Here is a 14178-nt window from a genome sequence, read left to right on the forward strand (position 1 = left end):
TTGACCAGCTATTATCTTTTAATTATCTGCTGAGTTACAATCCTCCAAATGTACAACTCATGACATTTACAACAAACATTTAAGTTTATAGTATTTTATTACGCAGTTACTATGGATACATCTCGACTGGCATGTGTCTTTAGAAGAGCACAAATCTGATAAATACCATTCATACCTTTTAAAAACAAAACAAAAAGTGTAGGCCCAGACCAGGAAACACAGGGTGTCGGTAACAGTGTTGGACATGCTGAGATGTGTGGGTTTGCAGGTTTCCCTTTGACTAGAGGAACGGATAAGAGACTTGCAGTGGTTGTGATACAGTGGTCTGTGTTCGCGCTCGGTTTCCTGTTCTCTCAAGATCCCAGACTTGGCTTCAGGCGACTGAATCCACACTGCACGTTCACAAACACACAAACAGACCACACACACACACACACACACCTATAAGAATGTGGTTGCTTTAGTTCGTTCTGCTCAAATGACGGCCCATGTTTTTCTGTCTGCCGAAGAAAGTGAGTCTTGATGCTGGACTGAGCCTGATGTTCTAACATCTTCTGACATCTCCAGCACTAATTTGATATTGTTCTTCCCTGCTCTTCATGGGTTACACCCCCTTTTTCTGCTCATCCAGAAATATTTTTAAAAGATGAAGTGCATTGCATTCACTTAAGAGGAAAAAAAGGTTTTTGTTCTCATGTGAACACAATACACTTCTGTCTTTCTTGAATTCTGTCCAGAGCACTAAAAACCAAACACTTCTACCTGTAGACATTGCAAAGTGTCAAACTGTGAAACATTGATTGGTCCGATGTCAAAGACACAATTTTCCCAGCAGCATACAAAGTGGCAGAAAAGAGTCAAGTGGATGGAAAGAAACAAACGAATGTGATTTAGTCTGGGACAGAGAAAGCTCTTAAATTCATGACATTGAACACCATGCCCCATCTTTTAATTTACGTGGTTTGTACTGACTTGAATGGAAGAGTCAGGCTAAACCACATATTTGTTACTTTGCCACCACATGATGGTTTTTTTTTCTCCCACCTTATATCACATGAGGACGATCGGCTGCTACCTGGTGAGTTTGTATTTTTCAACGTTACGTACATACGCTGTATGACAGTACTGGATCCAGGACGACCTGCAGAGATCTGCGCACCCCTGTTGACCTGACTACAGGCCTGTTCTTCACCCGGCTCTTCCATGATTCTCTTCCAGTGACGGGGTGGAACCGTGTGAAGCCTCTGAACTGTAACTGTAGAGCTGCTGGACCAGGGGGGAGTTTGTTTGGAAAACTGTGGATTTAACTACCGGGATTAAAATCTCTTGATCCAAGTCTTAAAAAACAAGCTGCAGAAAACAGGAGTGGAGGTGTGAGTAGAAGAGGGCAGGCTGTTCCCTGGGGGTATGCGAGCGGTAGAGAGGTAAAATGAACACTGGCACACCTTCAACAGGACTAAAACATGCACAGTTTCTAGTCAGTTTATACTTGAGCTACATGGGACACAACTGGGCACGTCAGAGATGGCTGCGTTTTCTTAAAAATGAATCAATGAAAAATCACAACAGTACAGGGTTTTTTTTGTTCTTTTGTGCACACTTTCACTGATGGATTTACCGGCGGATGGAATCACAGCTATGGTCGTAAAAGAGTGTCTCTTAATCTATTGCGTCAGGCTGTCTATGGCGCCTCAGCTCCTGTGGAGCTACTTGTAGCAGAAGATGCATGCACAAGTAGAGGTGGGGACTAGGGCTTGACTGATGCATCACTTAAAAAAATAAAAAATGCCAGAAAGTCTGTGGTTTTGATCTCAAGATAAATCCCCTACTTGAGCAATAAGGGGCGTCAGACTGTGAAGCCTGAAATAAAGCCTGACTTCAGGACCTTCTGACCCACCCAAAATAAATCTCATTATTATGGCTTTCAGGAGAGGTTTGGTATCCCATGGTCTAAAAACTGTTTACGAGGCTCTCTCTCATTTTGCGTGAAGTCTTGTCATTCAAAATAAAATAAAAAAATCTATTAGAAAAACGCAGATTTGTGATTTGAAAAGACGCTGAAAGTGCAGGCGTTCTAAAAGCCACATCAGTCTAACCCTAGTGGAGGTGGGCGGGACAGAGGGTCGAGACACATCTGTATGTCTGGCTGGCAGTTAACGCGACATGGTACCTTGGCACGTGACAATGGGGCACAGAGGAGCGCAGTCATGAGGTGTCATTGGGTGATAAGGTGGTCAGGCAGGCATTTAGGTGGGTAGGTGAGTGGGTAGGTGGGTGGGTGGGTGAGTGGGTGGGTGGGTGGTCTCGGACACAGTCATTTAGCTCTGGGCAGTTAGCCGCTGCTCTGTGAGCGATGCCTGGTGTGATACCGTCTTGTTTTCATGAGCCCTCAGCTTGGACACCACGTCGATGAAAGCCAGGCTCTGGACTTCTTTGTGAAGAGGCTCTGAAATGCAGAACAGGTATTCAAATAATGGTACAGTCCATCGACACGGAGATGTCACACACATGACTCTGCTGCAGCTTCTCAGAAATATGACTGCTAGTCTTTTTGCCCCCATTTCAGTCTTAAGCTACCACCATACAACCCTTAGCACTTCTTCCAGGTGTTTCACAATAAAAGCCTAAAAGTGAGGGACGACGCCTTTGGAACACATTTAATGTGAAACATCTCACACAGGAAATGTAGTTTCACCTCAACAGTATCAACAAGGTAACATGACAGCAATACGTATGAAAAACAGAAAGCTGTTTCTTATGTATAAACATTGACACATTCCTCCATTATGTTACAAACTGTTTCTTCTAATCAATGTTGTAAATACTGTTATTTTGTCGATGTTCTCAGTTACACGCAGCATCTATTGCACTTCTGTCCGTCCTGGGAGAGGGATCCCTCACATGTGGCTCTCTCTCTGAGGTTTCTACGTTCTTTCCCCTGTTAATAGGGTTCTTTGGTAGTTTTTTTGTTAAGTGTTGGGACCTGGTATTTGTGAACTACAGTTCGGCCTACATTTGTAGTCAAATCCTGAGCCCATGTTCTTTGTTCTGGAGACAAACCAGAGCCTCCAGAACTCAGTCTCCCAGGGTGCTTCAACGTCACACAGAGGTGTGAAAACTGACCGGGGACACAAGTTTCAACCACTATTGGTCACAAGAAGAAAAGAGAATGTGAGCAAGTAAGAAACTGAACAAGAGTATCAGAGCAGGTTCCACTCACTGACGAGAGCTAAAAGAGGCCAAAGGATGCAGGACAGATGCCGACTGGGCGCTGTTGCTATTGGACAAGTAAGTAGTAACTTTTGTTTGTTTCCTTTGTCTTGTGCTCTTCTGCTTGACGTTGGGCTGTGTAGTTCTCAACTTGCTAGTTTATCATGAGAAGCAGGTAAACCCTTTTCCATAGAGGTTTAGCAATAGGGCTGGGGCGACTCGTGGACGTAATCGACGTCGTCAATTACGTAAATACGTCGATGCGTCAACGCGTAGTAAGGAAGGTGGCTGCGCACAGTCAAGGCATGCAGTCACCTGAAGAGCAAGCTGAAGCGAAAAAAAAAATCACCCACGATCATCTAGCATAGGTCCCCAATAGTTGGACCACGGTCTGGACCGGATCCAGAAGCCACTCTATACGGACCCAGGCCTGTTATTAGATTGTGACGGAGCATTTCTATTGTTTTTTCCGTCTTTACGGCAGTAAATCCTCGCACTCGGTAGAGTTTATTTCACTGAACCAGAGAAAGTGAGAACAAAGAGGAAAGTTAAAGCTGTTTAGTTGTTCATGTTTGTTGAGATTGTAGTTACATAATAAGAAAAAGAAGAAATGGGGAAACTCAAACTTATAGTTTTTTTCTAAAATTAGGAACTTTATTTTAAGATGCCTTTTTCAAAAGCCCTTTATTCTATTTTTTTTTTTTTAAAGCAACCTTATTTTACTTGAAATAAGGTTGCTTATATTTCTTTTATTACTAGAGTGCACTTCAGTTCAGTATGAAAATGTATAATTAACACTGTTGAAATATTATTTAATTATACTTAATTTATTGTATTTGACAGTTAGTTTTTGACTTCATACAGACATGGATACAACTACTAGGCTACTTCAAGATTGGTTGTTTTTTTACTGCTAAACTTGAATTTACACAGTGTTGATATTCCTCCAGAAAGTTACTTGAATTTTACTTTGGTTTTCATTTATTTTGTTGTTGGACAGCTAAATGTAGATTGATATATTCCTTTTACTTTAATGCACCAAGCTCTTTCACAAATTTTATTTTGGAGGGATATGGGTAAAAGGCAGATTAGCAGTTCAGACTGAGCTATTTTTTGTTGTGGAATAAGGCCTTGCAGTGTATACTTTGTTTTTGTTTATTATTAAATAAATATAAATGACAAGTTTTTTTTATTGTATTTTTGATAAATTCATTATTATATTAATCAAGTAATAAAACATAATCGTTCCATTAATCGATTAATCCAAAACTTGATCAGTCTACATGGTTCTTTGGCTTTTGAGGTCGCTGTTTTCTTCTCCGTCAGCTTGTCACTGGGAGGCTCAGACCGCAACTCGAATTTATGACAATGAATGATGCATCCTACCTGTAGGGGGAGCCTGAGTATAGCTAAGAGCAAAAGGTGACATGACTGTTGGACCTGATGGACCCACCAGATGTTTCACATTAAACTCGCACATAAATGGGAGACAATAACAATCAAATTTGAAATACAAACCAAGTCAAATATGAAATATGTTTATAGTCTTACCTGAGCCCATGACTGCACAGATAAGGATCATAGAGTTGTACTTGATCTCTGGGGCACTCCTCTCATCTGACAGCAGCTTGTGCAGCACTGACACCAGGTTGGCTCCAACAAAGTCCTTCTCAGCTGCAACTGCAACCCAGACACATTGAGTCACCATCATGACACGAGGAGAGGTTTCAGTGTTGTACAGTATGTGCTGCTGAGTACATGGTCGAGGTTTTCTTAAGGGATGCAATAAATGTCACAGTCACCAGTAGACCCAACAGACAGATTAGGATTCTGCTTAAACTCAGTCAAATATTTCATCTTTTGCAAATCTAAGGCAAACTTTAGAAATGTTGCAAAGAAGAAACAAAAATGCTAAAAAATACTATGTTTATTGCTTTTATTCTTTTGATTTGTTTTGATTTTCTTTTATGTAATGTGGTCCTTTATACTGCTTTTACATTATTAGTAAGGTGGATTTTCTGTGAACTGTTTTGGAGCAAATAAAACAAGCTGCAGAACCAGTCGCCTTGGTCATATACAAGAGGGAAGTCGAGAGGGGGCTTCAGTAGCGTTTCATTATTCATGCTTTCTGATGTTTCCTGCTGTCTGGAGAACATGAAGTGGAAAAGCTGCTTCTTAATCTCTAAAAGCAGAGGCAGTGATGTGAGTTACAGTTTTAACTCAGAACCTATTATTCAGAAAAAAGGTTGCTTTCATATCCAAAAACGCATGAACTCGTTTTTCGAAAAGAGGCAAAAAAAAAAAAAAGACTTGAGCAGCCATAAAACATTTTTGAGGAAGTTAAAATGAGGAAGTTTATTTCAACCCTTTCAAAATGCGTTGATAGAAACAACTACCTTCTGTCTCGACTCTTTCCCATCTCTCCAGTGACATAGAATGCTCTGTGTTTTTAAAGGCAGCTCCCTAAGGTGATGGGAATCTTGCGTGTGTGTGTTTGTTTATCGTGCAGTATGATCACATACACTCAGACTCATTACCAAAAAATAGCAATAATAATAATAATAAACTTTATTTTAAAAGCCCCTTTAATACAAGAAATGCAGCTCAAAGTGCTTTAAAATAGGTGAATGACTATTTCCCTTTTCTCTTCTTACCCAAATCCAGCGCCGCTATGAGTCCCAAAGCCACCAGAGCTTCATTCTGCATAATCATATGCTCACTGGTTGCCATGGTAACTAAATGCTTGACTCCTCCTCCCTGGATGACAGTTCTGACGACTTCCTGAAACCCACAAAAAGAGGCTGAGATGAATAAAACAGTTCTGATGCATTTTTAATAAATACAGATAATAATTGTTTATCTGATGAATCTCAGTTGTTTCCTGTCTGTAACAGGACAACGTTTACATGAAGAACAATAAACTATTGACCTTATTCCTAAATAGACATTTAGATTATGATGTTTACACTCATTATATTCATATTACCCTTTATATGTAACATAGTCTGATTATGACTACTCAACATTACGTCCTACTATTTTTCAAATAGGTGTCAACAAGCAGTTGGTAACTGTTGTATGTTGATGACATCGCAAAAGTGTGTGAAAACTCCAAAAGAATATTTGATGTAAATACATGTTTGCATAATGTGACTTCGGTCAGAAGACTCCACGTCTTAATTGATTATTATGACCATATTCAGTTAAGATAATCAGAAAATGCAGTTTACATGGCAGCTCTTACTCAGTCCTAATCAGGTTAATAGCAGAATAATGGTTTTGATGCAAATGTGTCAACTGACAACACGGTGATTCAATGATTCATCACCGATGCAGTAAACCCATCACTTTATACTTTTTTATGGATGTGAGTTCTCTGACCAATACTGAAAACAACATTATTTTTTCTTTGAAATAAACTCAGCTCTGTATTTAGTCAGCAGAATACAAAACAAGACTTATTTGTATAAAACATAATCATAGTTATCATTTAAACTTTCCTTCATTGTACCATGGGTCCCCAAATTGTACAGCCTCCAACTCCCATAATCACAGTGCCAGAGACTCATGGCCCCCCCCCCCTTATCCCTGGAGGTGCTTGACGCACACAGAGGATGTTGACTTGAGCCAATTTGCAAGAACCCACCTACGTGCACATGTTGCAGTGTTTCCTGTAAACTGAGCTGCTGCATCTCTCATAATCACCTCAGGGGTCAGAAAAAATGTGAAGGCTGATGACATATCTTTGTCATTTGCATGGTTTTATTGGAAATATAACTCCCTTCTTTTTTTTTTTTGCTTTTGTAATTAGTCTGGCGGAGAGACACTATTATGAAATGTTTAAAATGTTCATTTGGTTTTAGGAACTCATTTTGTGAACAGTTACAGATAAACAAAGCTGTGACTCATATTATCAACTCAGTGGTTTGATTTAAACACTGTTGATAATTCACATCTAGGTTTATCTCGACACCATCATTTGTTTGAGGCCTGTGTGAGAAAAAATAACTAAATATTTCTTCCACATATCGAAGCATATATTCTTTTTATTCATATTTTGTTACTATACTTGTTCTGTAATGAACTGTTGATTTTGGAGGCTGATCTGACATGGCAACCCTACTGGTGCTGCTCATACATTAGGATTAAGGATGAAGGTGCAAACGCAGCAACAAACGCTGACAAGGAAGAAGAGTGCCAGCTAGTAGGCATGGCTGCAAACACTGCAAAATTTTAAATGAAAAAAATATCTGCTGGCACAGTTGTTCAGGGTTTTTTCATTAACGTGTAGGTGCATCATCCAAGTGTTTTTTACACAGCACCTATAACAATGGAACTAAAATAACTCTGCTGAGAGTTTTCTACCGTTCTGGAGAAACATTGCTTGGACAATATTCTTTCTCTAAATGAAGGGTGACGGTCTTATACTGATTGATTGATATTTCAGGATTCATTCATTACATCAGATATGCATCTGGACTGGAGAGAACACCTTAGTAACTGCAGTATTTTATAGTGTTATTCAGTGATGGTCACAAAGTGATGAGTTATCCCGGTTGAAGCTGCGACACGTTCGGCCGCCACAGAGGAAATGAGCAGCGCGGCGTCTCACCTTGGACTTGCTGTGTCGAATGAGAGCTGACAGGAGCCTGTTGGACTCGCCCATCACTCCTGCGTGATCTTTGGCTTCACACCACTCCACCAGTCTCTCCACCAGCTTCCCGTTGGTTCCCAACTGGTCTGCGGCCTCAGCTGAACACACAATCACACACACAAACAGACAATCAAACACATAAAGAGATAACGGCCATCTGTTCTGGTGTCGGCTCTCATTAAAGTCCAGTAACTCCAGTTTGTGATTGAAGGATTTAAAGCAAACTTTTCTTTGAAGCCGGCAGCACTGAACCACATTTTTATTTCTCAGACTTTTTGATATGAAACCATCTGCACCTTCTTGAGCGGCACTTATCTTTGTGTACCTTTATGACTCAGAATTGAGGCTCTTACAGTCTGACCTAAGAATCTCTCATGATGGTTGTACCAAAGCTTCAACACAGCCAAGGGAACAGAACTTATATTTAGAATATCTTTCACAGGGTCTTTAAACTTATCTGATCAGTGTTACATGACGACAGGATGTTTTTAGAATTACTTATCTGCTTGCTTAGAGTTAACATAATAGTGCTACCTTGTGTATCGATGAGCATACGTAATGTTCCCAAAAGTTTAAACTGGACTGGAGGCATCTCTGACTGCAAAAACTTCAGCACCACGTCTGCTACGCCCGTTGACAGCATCTTGGATTTGTTGACCACTGGAACGAGAGAAGCAACAGGGGAGATTTGATCACAGGCTTAAAACAAACCCATGGAAAACTAACAGAAACCTGTGTGTGTGTGTGTGTGTGTGTGTGTGTGTGTGTGTGTGTGTGTGTGTGTGTGTGTGTGTGTGTGTGTGTGTGTGTGTGTGTGTGTGTGTGTGTGTGTGTGTGTGTGTGTGTGTGTGTGTGTGTGTGTGTGTGTGTGTGTGTGTGTGTGTGTGTGTGTGTGTGCTGAATGTTTGATGCAGCAGCTCACCGGGTATGGCCAGGTTCCGCAGGGCGCTGAGAGCTGCGTGTTGGACAGTGACGTTGCCTTCCTCCACGTGCCGATCCAACAGCTCCAGAAGCTTCTGCACGATACCAGTGTCCACCATGTGGATGCAGTTCCCATCTAGACAAAATAAAAAACAGACACTTTAGTTTACTGGGACGTCAGACCAGTGCTGGGTTGGAATGATGGAAGACAGTCAATAGTGAAATGTATTTCTATAGTCAAGCGCTTTACATTTCTATCATACACCATTCTATGACAGAACAGCCAGTAGAGTATCTTAAACTTCAAGTTGGTGTGGAATTATATTTTATATTTTCATTCTGCGCATGTTGTTCATGTTGTTATTAGATCTGTGAAGATTCTCAGTCATCCAGGTCATGTTATGCTCTGAAGTTGTTCTTCGATGTTATTTGTTATCACTGTCTCAGCTGACATGAGCAAAGACATGAAAACAGCAGCTGCACAATTTTCTCTAATGGACCTCCTGGCTGTTTTAAAGCATAACCGTCCCACGATGTATTCTCATTTATTTGCTCTACTTTCTCTGGCAGCCTCATGTTAAAACGTGTGTGAAGCAAAGCTTACCGTTGCGAGCAAAGTTGGCGATGGCCAGAGCCCCCGCCAGCTGCAGCTGATGGTTGTGGGATGGTATCCAGGACAGGACCCTCTGGAAGACGCTGCCCTTTCCTCCCTCAAACAGCTTCTGCATGGACTCATCTATACAGCAGAGTGAAGACGAGTTAAAGAAGCTGCATCAGTAACTGTGAAAGGAAGACACTGAATCCTTTTCTGGCTCATTGTTGTGATTGAGGTGTGTGCTGTTGTAAAATTACAAAAATATCAGATTAGATGCACAATAATCTGGAATTAGCATTCACGTAAAATAAAACATTAACTATTGTTTGCAGGTTTTAGCAAGCACTAGTGGAACATATTGACTAATGATTGCTCGTCAGCTATAAGACTAAGAATGGCATGGTGCTGCTTTAGCACAACGTAACCAGGCTCATGTGAACTGAAGGGTTTGGTCAGACTAGCGGCAAAGAGGCCAGCATGTATATTTAGAACACTCATATTCTGCGGTAATAAAATATTTACATTAGGACTGAATTATGAATTATCTACATCAGTGCAGGGCAGAGGATATCCATGATCATAGATGTGTGGAGGTGAAATTTTTTCTACACTAATGAAGTCAGGTGAAGCATGATCCTGTCTCCTTATGGCCTTGTACAGTTTGCTCTAAGGTCTGTGCAGCAACAGTAATGACCCTTTGGACAAAGTATGGATTTTTAACTACTGTGACACAAGGTTCATCATATGGATTCCTGTGCTTTGGAACTGAGGGAAGCAAGACATGAATTGAAATTTTGGACCCATCCAGCCTGTGAGGTTTGTTAGAGAGCTGATGAAACTAAAACCATTTTTAGAAGTCAACATTGTATCAGTCAAAGCCTGGTGTTCACCTCCCAGCAGCAGGAGAACCATGAGGTCGGAGGAGGTCTTGAGTTGGGCGATGTCCTCCTCCCTCTCTCCGTCCACAGTCTGAGCCACCACGTCCAGCAGACACTCCACCAGGCCGGCCTCCACCAGCTGCAGCTTTATCACATCTGGCGAGAGACGGAGGGTGAAACGCTCAGAGGAGGCTACGGGGAGCAGGTAGGTCTGAAACTCCTGCTGCTATGCAGTGGTAGCATCATATGATATGCATCGTATGAAACCATTAGCACACATGGGACTCTTCTCAGCCCAGCATACCAACAGCCTGCACAGCATATGAAGCATGATGACTAGTTACTCAGAGGAGCTTTATTTATTCAGGAAGTCTCAATGTAAAGGGCAGCAGCAGCACAAGTGGAAAGGATGTCTCTACAATCCAGTGAAGTTGAGTTAGACCCATAAATCTTCACGGCTGATATGAGTCAAGTAACTTAAGATATTGGTAAGTATTGGTGTCTGTTAAGGCTAAAGAGTCCATAATCCACTATTGCATAGTTTGTCCATTAGTGATCAGAGTGGCACCTGCTTGGTATGTTATTTTTAAAATAAAGAGATCCATACTAAGGTTTATCTTAATGTTATGCATTAATATATTAAAATATACATTATTTGCCAAATATCAATGTCTGTATCAGCTTCAGAAACCAATGACGGAGCAGCTGAGTTTTGTAGGACAATCTGTTATGCCAACACTTTTTAGGTCATGATATTGTACGGTCAAAGACAGAAATATGTGTCTTTAAAACTGCATTTGAATCATTATGTTCGCCAAGAGGGTTTAGTTTTCTTTTTTGTTTGTCTGATGGCTGGATTACGCAAAAACATTACTGCCCAGACCGAGGGAAAGACAGAAACAAAGAGCTATAGAGACAATGAGACAGACAGAAAGACAGCGAGAAAGAGAGAGAGACTGAGAGACAGAGAGAGAGATTCCTCAAGAGCAGAGTTCAGCAGGACGTTGTCCTGGAGACTGACAATGTGGGAGAACCCAGTGTTCCTGACATAATAACAACCACAGCCAGGAAGATGCTTTTTACTGTTGCACACACACACACACACACACACACACACACACACACACACACACACACACACACACACGTTTGAAAAAGAACGGCTGAGTGAATGCAGGGTCTGTCTGCCATGAATGTGCTGTTAGCAGTGAGCCTGGTTAGCATGACTGTGCAGATAAATGTCTACACAGCAGGTGGACATGAGGGTGCACTGCAGTCCGTCGCACTTCTGTGTTACTATACTTCCCTGCACAGAGGATGTAAAACAAGACAAGGTTAAATCCTGGTATATGGCTTAAGTGTATTCATGAAGTCATCACATCATATTTGGATTTTACAAGTTTCAGCCATTCCTTCATTTATTTTGAAAGAGCAATATGGAAACTCCTGACAAGTGGTAATAGGACTGTATCTATATATTCCTCTTCCACTCAGAGCGCTTTACAGTATAAGTCTGCAGTGCTTCTATATACAGCAATGCAGATTGGAGGAGCCGGGGATCAAACCATCGACCTTCTGGTTTGTGAAAGACCCTCTCTACCTCCTGAGCCCCTGCAAAAATGGTGTAATGTGATCACAAACTCAACTTGATCAGTCAGTCACTCAGCCGTGGTGGATGGGAGATGTAGGGCTAGACGGTTGCCTGTTCGCCCCCCAAAAAATATCAACAAGAAAAAAAAAAAGCACATTACCATTTTCTGCAAGTGGAGCCAGGACCTCAAAAATCATCTCCTTCTTCTCGTGCTCTATCTGCTTCTGGAAGAGACGCACCAGCTCCTCAGCGATGTTGGTGGAGGCAAACTGCTCTTTGCTGGACTCTGAAAAACACAGGAGGATTATCACAGGCATGAGACACCGCGATCTAGACCCCTCAAACGGCATTTTTGTACTATTTCAAATGAGAATTATTTCATTGTAGAGCTGTGTGCAGTCCATTGATTCTTTACCGCCCTCTCTCTTACACACAAACACACACCTGTCTATCAAAGTCAGACAGGCTAAAAACCACAACACATTGCAAACGGAGCTGATGTGCCCACTCAAGGCTTTGATCTGATCACGCAAGATGTACAGTAAATGCAGGTATGAACATATGTGTGATTGGCTGACAGTTGAGCCGGCAGGGGGACACAAACTGTTGTGGACAGAGACTGCCCTGTTGACAGAGGTATTGAAGAATAAGGATCCCCATTTATTTTGTTTCAGATATCCACAACGTCGCCAAAATTACTATTCCCTTCAGTAAGTTCATTTGCTTGATAAACAGATATTTAGATATACTCACCGAGCTCGGCCAAATTCCCAAAGGCAATTAGACACATCTCTGTCAGGGCTGTGTTGTGGGAATGGATGCCTAGCAGCTTCACCAGAGTGGGAATCACACCCATATTGATCAGCTGGGCTTGTAAGGAATCTGCAGCACACAAAGACACAGACAGGCAGTCGATCTGCTGTTCAAATTGAATTCAAGAGCTGAGGTCAAGAGAAAAGCATGTGTGACCGTGTCGGAACATTTTAAATCAACAGTGATTGTTCAGCCTTGAACAGCAGTAACAGTACTTAACACTATAACTCGTGTGCAGCTAAGTAGCTGTATGTGTGCGTTAGTCATTCACTCATTCTCTGAGACATTAAAAGAATGTAAACTCTATTGAGTTATATGGACAACCTTGACTTGAAAACAGAGGGGATGTAGCATTAGCATTCTGAGAAATGCTATTCGAACAAATCGTAGTGTAGCGTGAGGAAGAAGGCACTTATCAACTCAACAATAGTATCATCTAAAGTATTAACAAGGTAAAGCAGCTAATCTGTCAAATGTTGAGAAAGTTCACACACAGCACCTTCAAGTTTTCATACATACCCACATAAGCCTGAATGTATTTCCACACGTAATGTGTGTATTGTCTTTAGCCAGTGAGGAAAATACAGTAATTTTCTAAAACTTAAAGCTAATGTCATTTTTTACACCGAGATAAAATTTCCAGTAATTTCCAAGCTGAGTATTAATACTACATGTAGTATTCTCAGAGACCATGACTAGTATAATTTAAAACATAAAAATCAAATATGATTATGAAATGTAATTCAAGATCAGATATTGTATTAGAACACTTTTACTTTGAAACTATTAAATACCTCCCTTATTAGGTATCTTGATCACAGTTATTTAAAAAACAAATAAAAAGAATTACATCATTTTTATATACAAAAATATAAAGATTTAATTGCTCTGTGTCTTATATTAATCTATGAAACATGCTTCTAACATGATGTGAAAAACTGAACATTTACATTCAGTAAACGTTACATGACCTTGTTAGAATTCTAATCAGGCTTCGCGGGTGCCCTGGTTGTCACAGATAGATAAATGCATTTTTCCTGAAAGATTCCATTTAACTGTGTTGTAGAGCGGGAGGTTTTCTCAACATTAGCTCGATGCGAAGAGTCAGCGACGTGCTGAAAGTTGCTGAAAGCTGCAGAAAGCTTCCAAAAAGTATCAATCCTGTTAGTGCAGTGCCAACCCTCCCATCACCCAGCTTAACAGATCCATCATCCAGTGCCAAAAGATTCCTTGGCAGGAGCTCTGAATCGGTCACGTCACATATTCTGCTGCTTTCAACAAGCCTCGTTATCAAAGACACAAACTGCAGGATAGTCCAGAAAAAAATATGTCCCCAGGAAAACACTCCCATTTCTCACCTTTTAAAAACGGACTGAAACAGTTGATCGTGTAAAATTCAATGTGAAAAACAGTTAAGATGATCGAAAATGAGGATGTTATGAAGATGAGGACAATTGAAAGAGAAAGCCTGTGCTCGGCAGCAGGATAAACGGGAAACCTTTTATAGATAATAAAA

General features: G+C 41.0%; 1 protein-coding gene across 2 annotated transcripts in view; it reads right to left on the reverse strand.

The window, feature by feature from the left end:
* Positions 1 to 14178, reverse strand: part of rap1gds1 (RAP1, GTP-GDP dissociation stimulator 1) — a 26621-nt gene continuing 12443 nt past the window's right edge. For both annotated transcript variants that reach the window (XM_035148224.2, XM_035148225.2), the window contains 10 exons: positions 12603 to 12731; positions 12010 to 12135; positions 10271 to 10414; positions 9390 to 9521; positions 8787 to 8921; positions 8399 to 8524; positions 7823 to 7962; positions 5865 to 5991; positions 4762 to 4890; positions 1 to 2446 (listed from right to left, as the gene is read on the reverse strand). In XM_035148224.2, the coding sequence (XP_035004115.2) occupies positions 2319 to 2446; positions 4762 to 4890; positions 5865 to 5991; positions 7823 to 7962; positions 8399 to 8524; positions 8787 to 8921; positions 9390 to 9521; positions 10271 to 10414; positions 12010 to 12135; positions 12603 to 12731 (1316 nt within the window). In that variant the 3' untranslated portion in view covers positions 1 to 2318. The remainder of the gene's footprint in view (positions 2447 to 4761; positions 4891 to 5864; positions 5992 to 7822; positions 7963 to 8398; positions 8525 to 8786; positions 8922 to 9389; positions 9522 to 10270; positions 10415 to 12009; positions 12136 to 12602; positions 12732 to 14178) is intronic.

The sequence above is a fragment of the Hippoglossus stenolepis genome, chromosome 23 (genome assembly GCF_022539355.2).
Source record: "Hippoglossus stenolepis isolate QCI-W04-F060 chromosome 23, HSTE1.2, whole genome shotgun sequence".
Classification (NCBI taxonomy): domain Eukaryota; kingdom Metazoa; phylum Chordata; class Actinopteri; order Pleuronectiformes; family Pleuronectidae; genus Hippoglossus; species Hippoglossus stenolepis.